At 41.3% G+C, this 21563-nt stretch overlaps 1 protein-coding gene across 2 annotated transcripts in view; it reads right to left on the bottom strand.

Moving 5' to 3' along the window:
• Nucleotides 1-21563, bottom strand: part of SPECC1 (sperm antigen with calponin homology and coiled-coil domains 1) — a 413523-nt gene that overhangs the window by 120067 nt on the left and 271893 nt on the right. Inside the window, exons 2-4 of one of the 2 annotated variants that reach the window (XM_074189252.1) lie at nt 17899-18106; nt 9164-9237; nt 5215-5393 (exon numbers count right to left, since the gene is read on the bottom strand). In XM_074189252.1, coding sequence (XP_074045353.1) covers nt 5215-5393; nt 9164-9237; nt 17899-18106 — 461 coding nt within the window. The remainder of the gene's footprint in view (nt 1-5214; nt 5394-9163; nt 9238-17898; nt 18107-21563) is intronic. The other variant, XM_074189253.1, reaches the window with a different exon arrangement.

Genomic DNA, 21563 nt, shown 5'->3' with positions numbered 1-21563 from the left:
TGTAAAAATAAATAAAATCTTGGTAAACAATTTAAAAAATTCACTCATCATACCAGGAAAAAAGCTTATGCCTTTAACATAATTATCTCCCCTTGGAGACAGATCTGATACTGTATGATAAAGATGGACATAACTATGAAACTTGAAAAAATGATGTTTGGTCATTTGTAATGAGATAAATACATCCTAAATGCTATCTTTAAAAAAAAATACACATTTAAGACAATGGGTTTAAGTGACAATTATTAAGCATCTGAGGCCAGATTTGATCGGAGGTCTTCCTGACTCCAGGGCCGGTGCGCTATCCACTGCGCAACCTAGCTGCCCTTAAATGCTATCTTGCTTCTAGAACAGGTTCATGTGCTGCTACTTTGTTGTTTTTCTGTTGAGTCTGACTCTATCACCCCATTTGGGCTTTTTTGGCAGAGATATTAGAGGGTTTGCCATTTTCTTCTCCAGCTCATTTTACAGATGAGGAAACTGAGGTAAACAGGAGTAAATGATTTGTCTGAGGCTAAATTTGGATTCAGAAAGTGAGTCTTCCCCTCTCTGGTCTAGCACTCTATCTACTGCACCACCTAACTTCCCTAGGTTAGTCATGTTGGCTTCTTGAACAAGTGTTAGCCTGTGTTTTAAAAGAAAAAAAAACAACTTTTTTTGGTGATTTATCTTAATTTGGGTGGTTTTGTTCTGGTCTCTATGAAAGTGGTTTTTAAAAAATATTTTCATAATTTTTTCCATATAATTAATTTCCATGGGTTTTATTTGATACACTGGAAAACATGATTCTGAGAAGCAGTTTGCAGGTTTCATCCCACTGTCTGCCAAAGGGGACCATGATCCATAAACCAGGTTAAGAACTGCTTTTGTGGCTCCCACATAGAGATCAGCCATGCCAGAAAGCTCAGCCAATACGGTTCAAGGAAATGTTTTTGCTCTTTATTTCTTTTTCTACATCTTTCTTCTTGCCATCTCAAATTAGGATAAACTATAATAGAAAAGTTCAAGAACATAGTCCCCTCCCTGCCCCCCTCCCAGATGTTCTGAGATACCTACTTCTAGATGATTTGAGGATTCTGATAATGGATGAGGCAAGCCAGCCAGATTTTCTTTTTTTTTCTTTTTTAGGTTTTTGCAAGGCAAATGGGGTTAAGTGACTTGCCCAAGGCCACACAGTTAGGTAATTATTAAGTGTCTGAGACCGGATTTGAACCCAGGTACTCCTGACTCCAGGGCCGGTGCTTTATCCACTATGCCACCTGGCCGCCCCTAGATTTTCTTTTAAAAAAATTTTTTTTTATTTATTTAAAGCAATGGGGTTAAGTGACTTGTCCAAGGTCACACAGCTAGGCAATTATTAAGTGTCTGGTTACATTTGAACTCAGGTCTTCCTGAATTCAGGGCTGGTGCTCTACCTGCTATGCCACCGAGCTGCCCCTCTGGCCAGGTTTTCTGATGAGTCTGAAGGGGTCAGACAAAGGAATATTAACAGGGCTATCCAAACAAGGGGTGAGGGAGTGTATGTGAAGTCAGCAGGGCCAATGGCTCTGGCCCTTCATGGTCAGAAATCATCTTGGCAGCTGAAAATTTCTTCCCCATTCTCTAGAAAATAACATTAGAGAAAGTAGTTTGGCGCAGTGATGGTTTAGAACTAAAGATCCATGACTAGGAATGAAGATAAGGTCAGTGGCATGGACCAGGGGTTCAGTAAAGGAGAGGTTGGAGTCGACACCATTCTATGGAGGGGAAAAGAAAAACTATGGCCCACTGGGGCACTCAGGAGAAAGTCAAGGTGAAGGAGCTGCCACCTGTTATTATTTCTAATACTGGAGTTAGGGGTTACACCTGTGATTTCATTGGCAGAAGAAATTCCTACCAGTGCAGGTCATCACCTTCTAATTTATAGTCTCTGAAATTTTCCTAGAGGCACTAAGATCTTAAGAAAGTGGCTCAGGGGTCCACTTGTGGCATGGGCCAGGGGAGCATGAGGAGCTAGGTGTGTCATTTCAATTTCTTTTCTTTATTATTTAGTTTTATCAAACAACTACCAACTTCTTTTGCTTTTATCTTGCCGAAAACCTGCAAGTATGTCAGCAACACCCTTGAAATTCAGGGCCTGTGGTTAAGTCCCAGTTGTCTTACCCTAGTTATGGCTTTGCTCTCAGCTCTCCCTGAGATACCAAGAGGTTTAGCAAACTAAACTGTTTTAAAAAACTACTCAGTAACAAATACTAATTTTTACCAAGGCCCAGAGATTTCAGCAACATCTTTGCTTTGTTTGCCCATCATTTTGCCTCAGCTACACCGTCACAACATTCCCCAAGATGTCCCTTTTTGCAAAATTGGAAAGTGAATGAGACAGTCAATGCTTATTTTTCTGAGGGCGCCTTCCTGGAGGTTCTTACCTTTCTTTCAGAGGCTGTGCTCAGAAGAATTCACCGGGTTATTTTCAACGAGTTTTCTGGCTGTGGCTGAACCAAGAATAATGATTCATCATGCCTCACTGGACAAAGGCTACACTTCAGGGTTCCAGCCAAGAATTCATTTGGCCTGAGTGGAAATGCTAAAGGAGCTGCAGCGGGGCCCCTGGGGACCCTGCCAGGCTTTGCTTCTTGCTCCTGTGGTGCATTCAGGAAGAGGCCAGGCCATCAGCAGCCTCCAAGGAGCAACCACCTCTCGGAAGGTGGCACTTTGCCAAAGGGAGCTTGCCATCAAACAGGAAACCATCACTTGGAGGCATTGTCTGATGATGTGCCAAAGGCAGGGCCGATCAACGCAATGAGACGCAAGGGGATGAAGGAAGGCTCAATCAGAGTTCAGTAGTGTGTCACATTCAAGGGTGGGGAACAGTCTTGAAATAGGAGCTGGGGTGGGGGGAAGTTTCATGCTATAGGAATTAGCCTTGGGAGGGCTGGAAAGAAAGCATCCTGTCTTAACGAGTGACCGTCAGTCTGACGTTTAGGGCTTCCTAAATTGTCCTAAAATGGATGCTTGTATTTGCAGTTCTCTGCTTTGTCATAATTTTAAGACTCTAGTCATAGATTTCAGCCTGTTTCTTACAGGTTATGATTCAAATGAAGCTCCTTCTAAATGATGTCCTGGGATTTCTCTGTTTCCAAAATTAATCTGTAATCATTTCCTCTAGTTTCTAGGACCTTTCCCCTCTAGATTACCTGGCATTTATTATACACTTATAGGTATGTGACCATATCCACTCTTATACATATGTAAAATGGGTATATATCCAAGCATTATCTCCCTGTTAGAATGTAAGCCCCTTGAGGGCAGAGGCTGTTTCATCTTTGTCTTTGCCTCTCCAGTACCCTGCACAAAAGTAGATAATTGTTTGTTGAATGACTAAGTATCCTTAGGCATTGGGAGCTAGACCTTTGGATTCTATTTTAAAAACCAAGTAGGGAAGCAGGACAGACAGACAAAAAAAACAGAGGCAGACATATAAAAGCCAACAAAGATAGGCTCCATGATTAACAGCACACCTCGCTCATCACGGGGATACCATTAGGCTCTATCTCTGCCATGACTTTCCTCAGTGGGGATGGAAGCTGGTGGTTAGGAATGACTCTGAAATCTTATATTTCTATTCCAATAGAGTGGAAGACCCTCGAGGACAGGGGCTGCTTGATTTCTATGTTTATATCTCCTAGGCCTGTGGTAGTGGATGGTATATAATAAATACTTACTAAAATGGGGGACCAATCTCCTACTTTCCATTCCTCCACCTCTCTCCTTCACCTTTTCTCTAGAATCTAGACTCAACACCAGATCTGGAAAACAGGGACAATGAGGGACTAATCAACTTAGACCTTCAAGGGTTGTTATTCCAACCTCTCAAGTCTCCAGAAGTCAAGAAAATGGGAATTTGAGGTCATAAAATCATGAATTTAGGGCTAGAAAGGAAGCTAAAAGATCATCTAATCCAATCCTCTCATTTGTCATATAATAAAAGCGAGGTCCATTTGTCTGACTCCAGAGTCTCTCCACTGTTCTCTGTTGCCTCCAAAATTACTGTGGGTAAGTCCCAGTTGCCTTACCCTAGTTATGGCTTTGCTCTCTTAGCTCTCCCTGAGATAAACCCCAGTAATAAACCCCAGATTCCGCCAGTGATAAAAAGGGGCCAAATTCCGCAACCTGTTTTTCAAATCAAATAATTGCCACACATATGGACCTTGAAAGAGAGCGATTCCAAATAATTCCCTGAAATCAAGGACCCCAAAGTAATACATTTATTCCTGATTATAAAAAGGAAAACTGTGAGATTTTATTAGTCCCATGGTGAGTGCAAAATAATGTAGTAAAGAGGTTTTTTTTTTTTTATTTTTAGCACAGTCATCAATGTCCATCTCCTCTCCGGAACCAATTTACAGCTTTTCCTCTTAGATGGAAGAGTTTTATAGGATGGAGTATGCTCAGTCTCTCCTGCCCAAAGACATGAGGAGTAGCTATGTAAAGCCCTAGCTAAGACCACTCCCTAAGTCATAATTTCCTTGATTTATAAATAATACTGATTTCTTCACTGGAGCCGTCTCTTAGGGAGGAACTCCCTCTTCTAATCTGATTAAATGTACCTTCTCTGAAATTCGGTCTTTGGGAGAGACCCAGAGCCCTTAGGGTTAAATGATTTGCCCAGGGTCACTCAGCCAAAGTTCTTTCTGGTTCCAAGGTTAGTTGTTTATTAACTATAAATAGTGGATTTCTTCCATAGGCTCCCTTTTCATTTTTTAATGGAATAAGCCATTTAAAGAAATATTACACTGATTTATTTGGGTAGCTCTAGAAAATGAGTACAACTCATAGGAGGAAGGAGGAAGGGCCAACCCTTCCATCAGACAATTGCCTGCCTGAGAATTATCACCTGTCTCCCTGTTAGGGCAGAGCCAGAATATAGTGGTACTCCTGGTATCCTTTCTTTAGAATTATGGGAAGTACCAAGATGGCGGGAACATCATGAGGATGAGGCCTATTCTCCATCATAGGGAGCCCGAGAGGGCTGCTGTAGCTCCCCTGGTCCAGCAAATGGGACTCCTAATCTAGCTCCTGAAGGGGCTGGTGGAGGGATCCCCCAAAAGAGACAGAGAACATGTCATAGGGAGAGCAACACACAACCTCCCAAGCCTCATGCACATCTGCAAGGCTGGCAATGGAACCTTGTCTCCATGCGTGTTTAATGCTCATGGAGCCCTGGCACGGACCAACCTGCTGTTCCCCTGTACGGCCCCCAACTCTTTCTGGAGCTTGGCATTCTTCTCCTCTTCCTCCAGCAATTTCCGTTTGACCGAACGAAGCTCCTGTTGGGCCTCACACTTGATATCATTGGCCACCACCACCGCCGTCTGGAGGTCAGCTTGAAAGCGCCGCCATTCCTCTGTCTCCTCCTGTGAGTGGCAGAGGAGAAAGATGGGGAGTCAGGCACCTGCCAGGTGTGAAAGCCATCTGAGGTTCTGGGCCACACCTATTGTCTCCCATGACCTGTATGTCCAAGGCACCCTAGATCAAGAGTCAGGGAGGACTTGGGAGATCATTCAGGCTAAGCCTCTCACTGGACAGTGCAGAGTCCTGAGGACTTAGGGCTATAAATCTGAGTCAGAAAGGGAATCAGAGGTCCCTCATTTGATAGAAGGGGAAACTGAAGCCTAGCTACTAAGTTTTGGGATCATAGTTTTAGAGCTAGAAGAACCTTAGAGGTCATCTGGACCATTCTCTTTATTTTATAGATGAGGAAATGACTTGCCAGGGTCACACAGGCAGGAAGAATGTTAAGGTTCCAGAGGCAATGTGTACTTTTTTGTACCATATGCCTCCCAATCAGAAAAGGATGACACATTGGGAGCCAGTCCTTGGCTTCAAATCCTGACTTTGCCTGGAAATCATATATCTTGGCTTGCAAGTTGGAGGCCCTGGATTCAAATCCCATCTCTGATAATATGTTAACTGTATGACCTCAGGACCTTAAAACTTAATTCTCAGGCTCTAAGCTTCCCCATTTGTAACACGAAGGTGTTAATCAAGTTGGAGGCCCTTGGAGGCTCTTCCCATGATCGGCCAATGATCTTATGATTTGTGACCCTCTGGCAAGTCACTTAATCTTGGGGATCTCAGTTTCCCCATTTGTAACATGAGGAGGTTAGTCTAAATGGCCTTGGAGGCCCCTTCCTGTAATCAGTCAATGATTTCATAATTTGTGTGACCTCAGGAAAATTGCTTAATCTCAGGGTCTCAGTTTTCCCATTTTTAACATGAAATTAGTCTAAATGGCCTTGGAAGGACCTTCCCATGCTCAGTCTATAATCTTATAATCCTGTCAGCGCTTATACTTAAGGAAATAAAGTTATTTGGATAATTTCTTGGAACTGCTTTTTAAGGAGGCTAATTTATCATTTCTTTTTTAAAGAGCCATATGGAACTTCTGCCCAAATTAAATGTCCATACAACAGATAGCCTTTCATGAAGGAATTAAATACATTCCCACACATTCCCAAAGACTTGCTCAAGACTACAGTACTCTTATCGTGTCATTGGCTTTCATTTCTTAGAAATGTCATCTTTGTTATGTAATTACAACATCCGCTCTTGACCTGGGGGAAGTGATGAGAAGATGCACTTCTTTCCCACGTATATATGCATTACATAGAGATAGAGATAGAGATATAGTCATAGATGATACAGATATAGGTATAGATGTAGATACAGATATAAATATACATATAGATGAGATAGATACAGGTATAGATATAGCTATAGCTATAGAGATAGAGATAAAGAGAGATAGAGATAGAGATAGAGATATAGCGATAGAGGTAGAGATATGGCGATAGCGATAGAGACAGAGACAGAGATAGAGATAGAGATAGAGAGAGATAGAGATAGAGATAGGTATAGGTATAGATATATGTATATACATACTTATTTGCAGAGGTGGGGGACTAATGAATTAATGAATGAATGAATTAATTAATGAACTTCATTCTTTGTCTTTTCCCCTTTTTATTTTATTTTATGTTACATTTTCTTTTGTTACAAAAGACACTTCACTGGCTAGGGGAATGAGGTGAGGTGAATATGTCAATCCCAGGGAGGTAAGAACAGTAAAAAGGTCGATAGCAATTTTAAAAACAAACCTATTTTAAATAAGATCCCCTCTGCCCAAAGAAAGAACTGTGGAGTTTAAAAAAAGGCCAAAAAATCTATTAACTTCAATTTTTTTTATAAAAAAAGTGTCTTATGTACAACATAAGTATTCTTATCTCATAGAAGGGGAAGTTGTGTGCATGGTCTCCTGGAAAGAAGCACCAGGCCAAAGGGAGGGCTTGGGCCTGGGACCTCCAACTCTGAAGCCTTGCTCCTTCTGCATCATGTTGGTTTGTCTTGATCTCAAATTGATGCTGAGTGATCTACATGGAGATGAGACTCAACTGTGGCCTACCTTCATCCCCCCTTCTAAAATAAAGAGCAGGGAGCCCCTTTCTCAGGGAATGGAATTCTAATCCTCCTATAAAAACCTAACTCTTTTTCTCATCCTCACAAAGACCTAGAAATTACCCAACCAAAGGATCCATTTTAATTCTATGTTACCCTGCACCTTTCCCCTCTGGCCACCAGTCAAGGAGATGCAGCAGTTATTAGAGTCAGGAAGCCTGGGTTCTTCCTCCAGCCTCTGCCTAATTTTAACTAGCTGGGTGAACTCCAGGAAAACACTTTCCCCATCTGGAACTTGGCTCCCTCATCTCTCCAATGAAGCTGGACCAAGGCACAGCTAAGATTCCATTTAGTTTTAGTCTATCTAAATCTGTAGCTTCTTTGACAGTCTCAAGCATGGACCCTCTTCCTCCTCTGAGTGTCTCTTTTCCTCTTACTGTCTGTCTCATGGGTGGGCTTTTCTGCATTTAACTTTAAAACCTGCAGAGCTGAATTGTTCATATCGTTCTCACCTTTTTCTACCTTCTACAGTATGTTCTTTTACTTCTTCTGATTTAATAGATTTTAGTAGTGTCCCCCCCGCCCCCAATTACTGCAAATTAATATAGAGACAGTAGACAGTGCTGGGCCTGGAGTCAGGAAGATTTAAGTTCAATCCTGTCTCAGACATTTACTAGGTGGGTGATCCTGGGCAAGTCACTACATTTCTGTTTGCCTTAATGCACTGGAGAAGGAAATGGCAAATCACTCCAGGATCTTTGCCCATGAAAACCCCTTGGACAATAGGGTCACAAAGAGTCGGACATGGCTGAATAACAATCACAAATATGCAGACAACCATGTCCTGTCCGTTCAAGAACATTAAAGTATATCTTAAAACATCCCAAAGACTAAATGGGTCCCCAGTCACTCAGCCTCATTCAGGAACTAATTTGGACTTCCTGAGACTCAGAAGGTGACATCTTAGGAGAAAGAGCTAAGGATAAGGAGAGGATATTTGATATATCATTAATACAGAGAACTCACTGATTAGCCAACATCATTTGCCATTGGAGGTCTACACCTTTTCAGCAATTTAAAGTCTCGGAACAAGGATCCTTGATTTGGGGTCAAAAGGTTTTTACAAAAAGAACTGGCAACTTTTCTCAATATAATTGACTTCCTTTATGTTTTTTGAATTTTATTTTATTCACTGAAAGGGTCTATAGACATCACCTGACTGTCTGTCAAGGGAAGGCAGAGTTGCCTGGGAGCATGGAGCATTGAAAGTTAAATGATTAGGGATAGCTAGGAGGTGCAGTAGATAGGGCACTGACCCTGGAGTCAGGAGGACCTGAGTTCAATTCCAACCTCAGACACCTAATAATTTCCTAGCTGTGTGGCCTTGGGCAAATCATTTACTCCATTGCCTTAAATTAAAAAAAAATTAAAAATAAAATGAGGGACAAACATTAAAAAAAAAAAAAGAAAGTTAAATGACTTCCCCAGAATCATACAGATAGTAAGTATCAGAGGCAGGACTTGAACTCAAGCCCTCCTGGTTATTATTCACTACTGACTCTAATAAGAGAAAGGGAAGGATAAAGAGAGGATTGAAGGGATTCAAAGATACTCTTGAATCTATACTCAGGGTGACTCACAGTAACCTTAAGATATATTTCCCAGAGACTAGCACAAGTTCGGCAAGGCAGATAAAGGCTGCATATCCTGTGCTTGCAGTCCTCCTGACCTTTATTTGCTTCGTCAGAGCCTTCAACTGCCGCTCCAGGTCCTGTTTCTGTTCCTCAAGCTTCATCACGTTATCTAGAGAGAAGAAGCGAATGTTAGAGAGGTAAACCCTGGAAAGACCAATCAGACAACCAAGAAATAATTCTTTATTTTGGAGCAATAGGCTTTAACGGATTCCAAATGACCAATAACATTATCTATCTCATTCTTACCACTCTACAAAACTGGCCTTTATTTTGGGGTGGGGGCAGAGGATGGTGCTTCTGTAAGAAATGGGGAGAATGGAAGGGTCAGGAATTCTTATGAAGATTATTCGATGGGGCTGGAAGAGAAGACACAAGCAAACATAAGAAACTATAGGGATCCATTCATTTAAAGGTGATTACTATGTTCCCAGAACTTTGCCAAGGGCTAGAGATACAAAGAAAAAACAAAAAATAGTTCCTACTTAGAGAAGCTGGCATTTTAATGGGAGAGAAAACATGTAAATAGGTGGGTACATACAAGATAGAGAGTAGATAGTACTCCGACCCTAGCTAGTGCTAACTTGAAATGTTGCCTAGACATCCCCCACCTCCCCACTCTACCTCCCACTGCTTTTCACATTTCCCCCACTGTCTCATTTTTGTATATATTTTATTTAGAAGGCTATGGCTTAGTGGAGAGAAAGCTGGCCTTGGACTTAGAAAGACCTGTCCTGCTTCTGGATACCTACTGGTTCTGGGTGACCTTCTCAGGGCCCCAGGAATCATCCTAAAGTCTCCAAGTCATAGGCAAGTGCTGATACACTTTCTGTTCCTAGCTGGGGGTTCCCTACCCTGACAGCATCACATTCAAATAGCAATGGGGTCACATATTGCTGTTCAATTGTTTCAATTGAGTCTGACTTTTCCCAGCCCCGAGTCTTGACAAAGATACTTGAGTGGTTTACCATTTTCTACTCCAGCTTTTTTACAGATGAGGAAATCGAGGCAGGCAGGGTTCAAAGTGTTAAAAACAGCACCACATAGCTACTCATGTATTGGCTTAGATTAAATGTGTATTAACCTTATTATATTTTTATTTTGTTCACTCTTTCTTAATTAAGTTTTTAATATTTTGGACTGCATTTGAGATGTAAGATGATGTAAGATTTGAGATGCATGCTTCTGGTCTAGCATTTGGGGTTTCTGCCCAATATCAATGAAGTCATATATCTGGTCCCCCCAAAATACTATTTTAAAGACACATATAGATACATGTTGTCTCCCAGTAGGATGTAAGCTTCTGGAGGGCAGGAGCTGTTTCATTTTTGTCTTTGTGTCTTGTGCCTAACAGAGTATAGTATATAGTAAGAGCTTAATAAATACTTGTTCTCCCCTTGAAATAGTCACCCCCAGGTTAGGGGGGTCAATTCTAGAACATTCCACACAGGTTCCTTCTAGCTCTCCACTTATAGAATGGGGTGCTCAGTAGCCAATCCCTAGCATCCCCCTTCCTGTGACATCAGAGATGGGAAAACAATGAAACATTCATTCCTGAGAACTACGGTGTACTATAAACTGCCATCCTCCCACATCACTGAGCTACCCAGGTGTCTTAGCCACTGAAGGAGGCAGAAGCATGGAGGACACTGGGTGTGCCAAGTCAAATAGGAGCATCTTTCCTCCTGTCACACCCAAGGCCTATCAACTCTGGCAACCCCAGGATCCTCACCCCCCGCTCCCTTGGGCGTAAATATCTCTGACCATTCCTGCCCTTGGTTAGCCTTGCTTGCCACTTTCCTGGGTTCCTAGGTATCTCAGGTTAGGTAAAATATCTTCCCTTGTGGATGTTAAAAAATACTGTAATAATGGCCTATTTTTATATCACTGAGGCATAGCTTTAAAGCTTACAGGCCATCAAAGACAAACAAAAATCTATTCTTTTACAGATGGGGAAACTGAGGCTGAGGAGTTAAAAGACTTGTCCAGGGTCACACAACAAGTAAGTATCTGAGGTTGGATTTGAATTCAGGTCTTCTTGACTCCAGGCTCAGCTTCCTTTTTGCTGCTCCATTAGAAGATGTTCTGTAATGAGATGGTTGGTGGTTCTGGCATGAGACTAGACTCCAATTATTACTGGTATTGGCAGCTCTTTCTTCCTCCTTCCTCTTCCCCTTTTCTTCTTTTTTTGCACTATGCTTTGTGTTTCTCTTTTTATAGGTCTGTGGCAAAGAATGAGTCCCAGACCCCTATAGGTCTTGTGGATCTCTTCTTAGGGACTCAAAAGATGCTCAGAGAGATCAACTCCAATTAGGAATACGATGAGACTCCCCAATGTCTGGGTTTCCTAAGAGCAACTATGGGGGGGCCTACAGCATCTATTGGAAGGGAAGCCTCAGAAAACTTCCAAAGTCAATAGGGAGACCATGAAGCCCAGTTACCTGGGATGTGGAAGACTCCTGAGTGAGTTTTCTCAGCTTAGGCTTTAATTTCCTGGTCTCCTCTTCAAAGGCAAAATCAGTGGTTCTCTCTGAACTCTAGACTCTTTCAAATCCCCTCCCCCTTACCCCTAAGTTATCATGATCACTTTTCTTGTAGAGGTGTCACTATGATGGAGGTGGGGGGACTTGTTTGTCTATGGAGGTATGATAATGATTTTTCTTCTGACAGGAAACAATAGTAATAGCTGGCATTTAGATAGTGCCCCCTATGTACTAGACACATTATAGTGATTATCTCATTTAATCCTCACAACCACCCTGGGAGGTAGGTCTGGTTATTACCCCCACTTTATAAATGAGGAAATGGAGGCAAACACAAATACAGATCTGAACTCAGCTCTGACTCCAGGCCTAGTACCGCTCCTAGAACAAAAGGTAATAACCAGGACTTTCTAGGAACAAATTTAAGGCTTGCTTTATATCTCAATGAATTGTTATTGAGTCCTTTTTCAGTTGTACCTGACTCTCCCTGATACCATTTGGGGTTTTCTTGGTAGAGGTACTGGACTGGTTTGCCATTTGCTTTTCTGGCTCATTTTATAGAAGAGAAAACTGAGGCAAACAAGGTTAAGTGACTTGCTCAAAGATACACAGCAAGCATCTAAGGCTAGATTTAAACTCTGGAAGATGAGTCTTCCTGATTCCAGACCTCAAATTAACTACTTTGGAAAGATGATTATTGATTGTGACTTTAAAGGTTGTAAACTTATCTGAAAGAGTCTGCCTTCCAAAGGTTTGAATAAGGATTTAAAATAAAAAACCAACTCAACACCAACCAGCAGAATAGAGCTGGAGAGAAAAAGGGAATTTAGATAATTATAAAGGTATAGGGAAAACACTAGGTAGGGCGTCAGGCCTGGAGTAAGGAGGACCTTAGTTCAAGCCACATATCTTTGCCAAGAAAACCCCAAAAGAGATCACAAAGAATCAGACACAACTCAACACAACAGGATGCAGACAGGTTTATAAGAGTTAGTTGGCCCTGCTATAGGGAAGAATGATCGATCACCTTGGGAATTCAGGAAGACTTGGGTTTGAATGCCATCTCTAACACAGGGCTCTTAATTTCCTCAAAGCCTCAGGTGATCACTGTCCTAGATATCACTAGTCCTTTTGATCTATCAGACAGAAGAACCAGGGTCTGCCATAATAAGCCTGAGGAGGGCCCTGTCCACTTCAGAATAGTTGTTTGGCTCATGGCTATATTTGTCCTCTCTGTCAACTCATCTGAGAAAAGTATGGAAGATGCCTTATAGTCCAAGGCTCTCTTGAAAAAGGGTTGTCTTTATATTATGGGGTTTCCCTTCCCTTCTCTTGCTTGGGGAACTACTTAGAATGGATCATGTCCATGGCCACTAATGAGAAATCTAATACTGATTCAGTTTATTTGTGTGAAGGAATGATCTCAGAGTCAGGAAGGCCTGGGTTCAAATCCTGCCTCACACTATGTGAGTCACTTTAACTATGAGCCTCAGTTTCTCCCTCTGTAAAAATCAACTTGTAAACCGGTAAGACCATAGGCAGTCTTGGTAGTTCTTTCACTTGAAAGTGAGTTACCATCCCGGCTCTGTCTACAGCTCCACCTCCTAACTTAATTACAACAGTAAGCACTGATCTCAAGATGATTAAATAGTGTTCAACTCTATCTGCTCTATTAGTTGAACTGTATTTGCTGAATTAGACTTGATGATTTCCAAGTTCCCTTCTGGCTCGGGTTTTTTGTCATTTTTCAGTCATGTCTGACTCTTTCTTGGCAAAGATACTAGAGTGGTTGGCCATTTCCTTCCCCAGATCATTTTACAGATGAGGAAACTGAGGCAAACCAGCTTAAATAACTTGCCTGGGATCCCACAATAAGTGTCTGAGACACAACTAAATCCACCTTGCCAACTAATTAGCTGCCCTAATGATGAAATCATGATATTGGCTCCATAGTGCTAAACTAGAACAAACTATGTTAGGAATTATTGATAATGGAGACTGTGCAGATGACTAACCAAGGTGAAACTGTCTGTGGGCTGTGTTTTCTGAGTCCTCAGGAGAGAGATGACTCTGTGGAATTCAGAATCCCCACATGGACCACAGATGAGGATTTCCCCTAAAATTAACTGGGCTCATCTCTCAAGATGTTTTTTCCCCCAAGATGCTTTCTTGTATACCTATGCAATCAATTAAAGAGAGAATAGAGACTTGAGTTATTAACCCTAAAGAACAATGCTTCAATGGTGGGAATCATAATTTGGGAATTTTTGTGTTCCGGCTGTTCCAACTGCTGAGAGGCAATTATGGCCAAAGTAGATCCAGAACTGACTGAAGGACCAGGAAGTCCTGGATTCAAATCCTTCCTCTGATATACCTGCTCTGTGACTCAGGGCAAACTACTGAAAGTCTCATTAAATAATTCTGTAAGACAGGTTTCAGAAAAAAGCACCAACCTGCATTAGGAGAGGCAGTTCCCTACCAGTAGAGCCACAGATGTATCCCTATCCATCCAGCTGTTGTATGGTTAAGTTTAACTGGGCCTGATTTGAGGGAAGTCCCCTGGACCCTCCTCCCATTTTTGATTTGGAAGACTCAATTGTCACAAGTTGTTTCTGTTCTAGATGAGCCTTTCTTGTCTTGGACCTTTCTGAAATCTGGAATTAAGAATAGGGACCATGCTAGTCCATCTCCAATATCTCCCCATTTGTGACTCCAGAGATGGAGAAGAGATCAGCTGTGAGCCCTGAGTCCCTATAAAATCCTCAGCCCTAACCTGAATCCTGAGTTTCCTCACATGGGAAGGGTGCAGATCTTTAGGTTTCTCTTTCACTGGAGCTAGAAGAAATGAGAATTTGGCATAACCTGGATATACCAAGTCCAGAAAGTGGCTGGCTATGCAGAGAACCATTACTGATTGCCTTACCCTTGGTCCCAAGGGGCCAAGACTGGGGACTGGGAACTGGCCCTGGCCTTTATAATCCCTTGCTTCCTACTTCCCCCAACTGTCCCTGTCCATTAAGTTAGCCTTGATTGTTCATATCTAGGTTAATTTAGCTAGCTACGACTGTCTTTGTGAGAGTTAAAACATACCCATGATAAAGTCTTCTTGCTTTTGACATCACTGGCTGGTCTGACGCTCTGGTAAAAGCTCTTTATGATCCCAAGACAAATCAATAGATTGGGAGATGGCTCCCTTCATGCTTCTGGTTAGAGATTGTCCTAGGCATTCTATGAGGTCCCAAATATGAGATGCCATAATTATTTGAAGCTGCTCAACTTAAGTGTAGGCTAATGAAAAGAGTTCAGTTCTGGAGTCAGAAGATCTAGGTTCAGATTCAATCCCTGCCACTCTTCATAATCTTAAGAAAGTCACTTTACAGATCTCAATTCAATCTAAGAACATACTAAGGACCCTTGTAGTTCCAGGACTAGGATCCTATTTTCCTAAAGCTCATCTAAAAGTCAACTTTCTTATTTTTGTAGTTTGTTATTGGGCAGCCAGACGCCCCAGAAGATAGAGTGCCAAGATTTGCTCTCGGGAAGACTTGAGATCAAATTTGGTTTCAATCTCTAACTAGCTATGTGGTCTTGGACAAGTCACTTAATTTCTGTCTGCTGTCTGTTACCTCATCTGTAAAATGAAGATATCTACTCTCCAGGGTGATTGAAGATCAAATGAGACAATCTTTGTAAAAATGCTTTGTTAATCTTAAAATGTTATATAAATGTTAGCTATAATAAAGATGACAAAGATCATCATTGTTTCAATGATCTCCATTTGAGGCTCTTACTATAAATCAACTGTTTTGATTTTCTCTGATGCCCCCACATCCTGTCTGCTCAGCTCCACAAAATCAGACTGGTTTTCCTCATAAATTATTCTATTTGTCATCAATTATCCAGGTTTGAGGGGCAGCTAGATAGTACAGTGGATAGAGCAATAGCTCTATAGTCAGGAGGACCTGAATTTAAATCCGGCCTCGGACACTTAATAAGCTGTGTGACCTCGGGCAAGTCACTTAACCCCATTGCCTTACAAAAACCAAAAAAAAAAAAAATTATCCAAGTTTCTGAAGCAATGCTGCCCCAATATAGCAGGTCTTAGTTCTGCCATGGTCATCAATGTTATTGTGTGAATTAGTTGCAGTGTGATACCTGACTTTATTCTTCTTAAGTCTCACTGGACACAGCTATTGTTTGGAAGTGAATTTGGACACCAGTTTCTGGATGTCCTATGGCATCTTTGAGTCAGTCTGAAGCAAGTGGGGCAATTCTGCTTCTGAAGCAACTAGGAAAATTCTGCTTTTGGCACTGGAGACCAGAGATGCCCAATTTGTGGCTGGGAGATGGATAACACTCCCGAGTGTAGGCCCAAACCAGATTCAAATGTAATTGGAAAATATTTAACAAAATAAATAATAACAATATAAGGTTTTCTGAGTCAATATGAGACCTGATTTCCATCTAAATGACACCACTGGATCATATCCTTAATGGGCACCATTAATGCTGGCACCATAAATCTTGGTCAAACTTCATATGTTGGTGAGGTTGTCTGGGTAATCAGAAACATTCAATGCAATTGGGAGACTTGTGAATCCTTAGGTCTTATGTTAATTTTATTGATGAGGAAGCTGAGGAAATAGTCACATTCACTTTCAAGGACTACCAAAATTAATGAGTGGATTTTCAGTAGTGTGGGGAATCATTAGATAGTAAATTAAGCAATAAATATAGTAATTTTAATTACTGTAATAGTAATTTTAGTTACTGAGGAAAGAACCCAAATTAATAGATTTCTAATAGACTTGGGAAACCCTAGGTCTGATTATTTTTTTAACTGAAGAAGAGCTAACTGAAATTAATTAATTAATTAATTAGTTCAGAGAAAACTGAAATTAATTTCCAAAATTAATAAGAAGATTTCCTAAAGAGTGATGAATGCTTCCATTTATGAGTTTTGTTTTTGTTTTTATTTTTTTTATTTTTTACCACAAAGATAAGATCTATATCTGAAGAACCTTATCTGGGTGAATGTGGAAAGTATCTAACTATGTAGCTAGATGAAGTACTAAACTTAGGAGTCAGGAAGACCTGAGTTCAAATCCAGTATCAGACATTTACTAACTGAAACCTTGAGTAAGTCACTGAATGTCTGTCTCAGTTTCTTCATCTGTAAAAATCAAAATAGCACCTGCCTCCCAGGATTGTTTTAAGGATCAAATGAGATATTTGCAAAGTGTTGTTCAAACCTATATAATGAATATTTAATATAATTTAAAGAGCTATCCTGGTGATAGCTATTATTCCCTAATTCAAGGGAAATGAATGGCTTACCTGTTGACCACTAGGATGTCTGAGGTTTGGAGGGCATGGTACTGTTGCCTTAATCACACTCCCTGGCTTCCCCCAGTGATCAATATTTTGGGCAAGCTAATCATTCAGTTTATTAGTAAGACCTTTCTCATTGCCCACAGGATACATACTTAAATTGTTCTTCCTCCAGTGACCAAATGGTAAGCACAGCTATTATCACCAATTAATCAGTCAGCAATAAGATTAAGCATAAGCTTTAGAGCTTCATTTTACAGAGAAGGAAACTGAGTTGGCCCAGGGAGGCAAACTTAGCTGAAGCACAAGGTCCTACAGGTGCTAAGTAGGGCCCTAGATTTTGGGCTAGAAAGGATCATGGTGACCGTCTGGGCCAACCATCTCATTCAGGAGCCTGATGTCTGCATATGTCTTATCTAGTTATTTACATGCAGCCTCCCTCATTAGAATGTAAGGCAGGAACTATTTTTGTCTTTGTGTCCCCTCTGCCTAGCAAAGAGTAAGGGCTTAATAAATGTCAGGCTCTATGGTTCACCTTTAATCTATTCTGTATTGATCTTTTATGTACAAAGTTGTCTGTATATGGTTCCCCCATGAGACTGTCAGATCCTTGAGAGCAAGGCCTATATTCTTGCCTTTCTTTGTAGCCCCCGCAAATAGCACAAAATAAGTGTCTAATAATTATTTGCTGATTGATTGACTAAAGGATGATAATATTAGCACTGTCTAACCTCAAGAGGGGAGGGAAGGGTGGGTGCAAATTCCAAAGCACAATGACAATGACAGCCATGGGTAGTGGTGGTTATCGCTAGGAATGATTCTTACAGAGGTAACAATAGGACTTTGCAAAGTGACAGCTGCAAATATTGGATCTCATCCACACTCTCCTATTGCTAAAAGTCTCTGCGCAGGCGCCTGCCTGCTCTTCCCCTGCAGTGGGGGCTCTCGGTGTCACTTACTTTCAAGCTCACTTATTAGCTGGTTATTATGCAGCTTTACTGCGCGGTGCTGCTCCACCTGGTCTTCCAGCTCAAAGATGGTCTCCTTCATGTCCTTGATCTCCGCATCACTTTCCGAGGCTTTCTCTTGCAACTGCAGGCTGGTCCGACTCAGCTGTTCTGCCTGCCGGTCACATACTTCTTTTAGGTAGCCACATTCCTTCTCCACCTAGAATGAAAGGGAAGCCTCCTGTTAATCCCTGAAGCAAAATGTTCCCAGACACCCCTGAAGCAGAGATCCAACAAAGTGACATTCTTGACTTTGGAAGAGACTGGCTTGTGGGAGGTAATGAGCTTCTCATCAAGGAGGGGATTTCAAGGATTTCCTTCTATATTGTACATATCTTTCCCTATTTGTTGTACATTCCTCCTTCTCCATGCACCTTACAAACACAGGCAAACTTATCCCTTCTTCATTCATTGCTTGCCCAAAGCCTGTGATGCCTTCTCTCCTTGCCTCTACCTTTTAGAATTCCTAATTTCCTTTAAAGATCAGTTCAAGCACCATCTCTATGAAACCTTTCTTTTATTTATTTATTTTGAATTTTACAATTTTCTCCCTAATCTCACTTCCCTCCCTCCACCCCCCCACAGAAGGCATTCTGTTAGTCTTTACATTGTTTCCATGCTATACATTGATTTAAATTGAATGTGATGAGAAATTATATCCTTAAGGAAGAAAAATAAAGTATAAGAGATAGCAAAGTTACATAATAGGATAATGGGTTTTTTTTTAAAAATTAAAAGTAATAATCTTGGTCTTTGTATGAAGCCCTTCTTGATGAGGGCAGCTACTAGCACCTGCTATTTCCCTTGCTGATGGTTTAGACATATTTATGTTTATGTCATTTCCCCCCAAAATGTCAGCTCCTTGAGGGAAAGTGGCAGTTACCACATAATAGTAAATACCAATATTTCTATAGTACTTTCATATTTCCAAAGCCCTTTATACACACAGTAGGAACTTGATACTTCTTGATTGATTGATTGATTGCCAGAGAGTACAGATTGGGGTTTCCCAGGCCTCCATCTATTGTTAGCCAAGCTCCTTAATAAGACAGCAATGTTTTTCCCTAAGGGAAAAATGGGTTAGGGCATCCTCAGAGCATCCCTTCCCCAGTCAGATCTCCATAGATATTGATCCAATTCATCAAAATGAAATGCAAGAAAATCGCCTTAAATGCTGTCCCCAAATCTACAAGGAACACTTTCTGCCTTTTCTTCCCCTTTGGGCTGGGCAGCAGAGGTCTTCCTGACCACCGATGACCATAAAGATTGGATGCTGAGTCTTCCACTAGGGGGCTCCAACGGGCCAAAAACTGCAGAATTGAGAACTGGAGGGACCTTGACTCAATGTTCTCATTTTACAAAGGGGGAAACTGAGGTTGAGAGCAGATATGAAGTGACTTGCTCAAGATCACATAGGGAGTAAGCAGCAAGGCTGGGAATATGAATCCAGGTCCTTAACCAAAGCTCCCAGTGTTCTTGGGACTATCCCACAGCATAACCTCCTATTCTACAGGTACACAGCATCCCCACTGGATGCAGTTTTGCTGGACTTTGCAGTCAGGAAGACCTGAGTTCAAATCCCACAGCTGGCCCTTACAAGAGCCTGTAAAATGGAAATCACAATAGCACCTACTTCAAGGACACTGATCAGAATTAGAGAAGGCCTGAAAGGAGATTTATCTTCTCATCTTTATAGGATTAAAGTTTTGGAGAGTTAGAAGAGGAAGGTCCTCTGGTCCATTCCCTTGATTTTATGGCCAGGCTACCATTTCTTTTTTTCCCATGGTTACCATTTCTATAGCCCTTAAGAGTTTTGCAAATGCCAGATCTCAGTTCATTCTCTCTACAACCCTATTATCTCCATTTTACAGAAGAAAAAACTGAGGCAGAAAGAGGTTAAGTGACTTGCCTAGGGTCACACAGTGGCTAAAGTTCTGAGAAAGGATTTGAGCTCAGGTTTTCCCATTCTATCCATTCATTGTGCTGCCTCATTTGACAGATGAAGAAACTGAGGCACACAGCCTTATAAGAATAAACAAATTGTGTGTCATAGATTGTGTCCCATCTTTTTCTCTTCTGAATCATAAATGGGAATGCTTGTCTTGGTTGGTGTTTAAATTTAGAATGAAAATAAAGAACATTGGTAAACAGAAAGATGGTTTAAGGAGCCAGAATTTAAACCCAGGACCTCTGTATCCACTGGTCCCCTCTATTCTATCCAGTCAAGGGCAGCTACATGGTGCAGTGGATAGAGAATGGGCCCTGGAGTCAGGAAGACCTGAGTTCATATCCGACCTGAGACATTTAATAATTACTTAGCTTGGGCAAGTCACTTAACCCCATTGCCTCATAAAGCCAAAAATAAAAATAAAATGTTCTATCCAGTAAACTCTCTTATTCAAAAGATAAGGAATATAAAATTGGGAAGGGTAGGTAATTATTACTAGAGGTATAATGAACCACAAATCTGACCCAGGTCCTTGGCCTTCAGATCTTGTGTTCTTTCTGTTCTCCGGGAGATTACTAAGCTTCTATGTAAAGTAGGAGTAAATTGGCTCTGAATGAGGGACCAAGGGGCTCTTCTACGAGCCAAGTATCTGATGAAGGGCTGTGTGACCTCCCCTTTGGTTGCTCAGAGATCTTGTTCTCACTTCTTGCTTCCTGGTTGGGCTCCAGATGAGCCAGGCTGCCAGCAGTATAAGGTGTGGTTAAATTTTTAAAATTCATATTTCCCGAAATTGGCTAAGTTGGCCATTTAAGTCTACGCTGTCTTTATGGATAAATGGAGAGTTGACAAAGAGATTGGGACTGAGAGATGGGAGTTAGATCTCTGAGAAGGAAAAAGACTTTTTGAGAGGGAAAAAGACTTTTTAAACACATATCAACTAAAGAGAAACCCTTTGGAAGTGTCTAAGACCTCACTGCATTAAAACCCTCCAAAAAGTAACAGAAAACAGAAAAACTACAGAGCTGACTGAAGGATGGGGCTATGTGAGCCAGTAAAAGGGGTGAAGGATCTGGGGCACAGGGTCATGATCCCAACTCTGCCACTGACTATCCCTCCCTGGGCAGAAGTACCCAACAGCCAGAGACCCAGAACTCAAAGGGACCCCAGAGGCCATTGAGCACACTCGCCCATTTTTAGAGATGAGCAAACAGTGGTCAGGGAAGTGATTTGCCCAAAGTTATACCATGAGTGTCAGTGGTGGAGTTTGGACCTAGAACTAATCATCTTTTTACTCTATTATGCTAGATTAAAAATTAACTGGAAATGTAATAACCTGATTTTCAAGAATGAGTCCTGGGGTCAAAGAACAAATCAAAGAAACAATGGATAATTTCATTAAGGATAATGGATTTCAAAATATTTTTCAATATTCCAAAATCTGTGGGATGAAGCCAAGGCAGTATTGAGGGGAAATTTCTATCTCCACTGCCTCAGTTTCCTCTTCTGTAAGGTGAGGAGGAGATGCTGGCTCCTTCCAGTTCTAAACCTATGACATTTGGATCCCTTGCCTCTAAATTCAATTTAGCCACTTTAAAAATATTGATATATAATATATATATATATATATATTTGCCATCTTTATTTCCAAATGCATTATTTCTCTCCTCCC

Source organism: Macrotis lagotis, chromosome 5 (assembly GCF_037893015.1).
Source record: "Macrotis lagotis isolate mMagLag1 chromosome 5, bilby.v1.9.chrom.fasta, whole genome shotgun sequence".
Classification (NCBI taxonomy): domain Eukaryota; kingdom Metazoa; phylum Chordata; class Mammalia; order Peramelemorphia; family Peramelidae; genus Macrotis; species Macrotis lagotis.
This window is presented reverse-complemented; position numbering and strand designations above follow the sequence as displayed.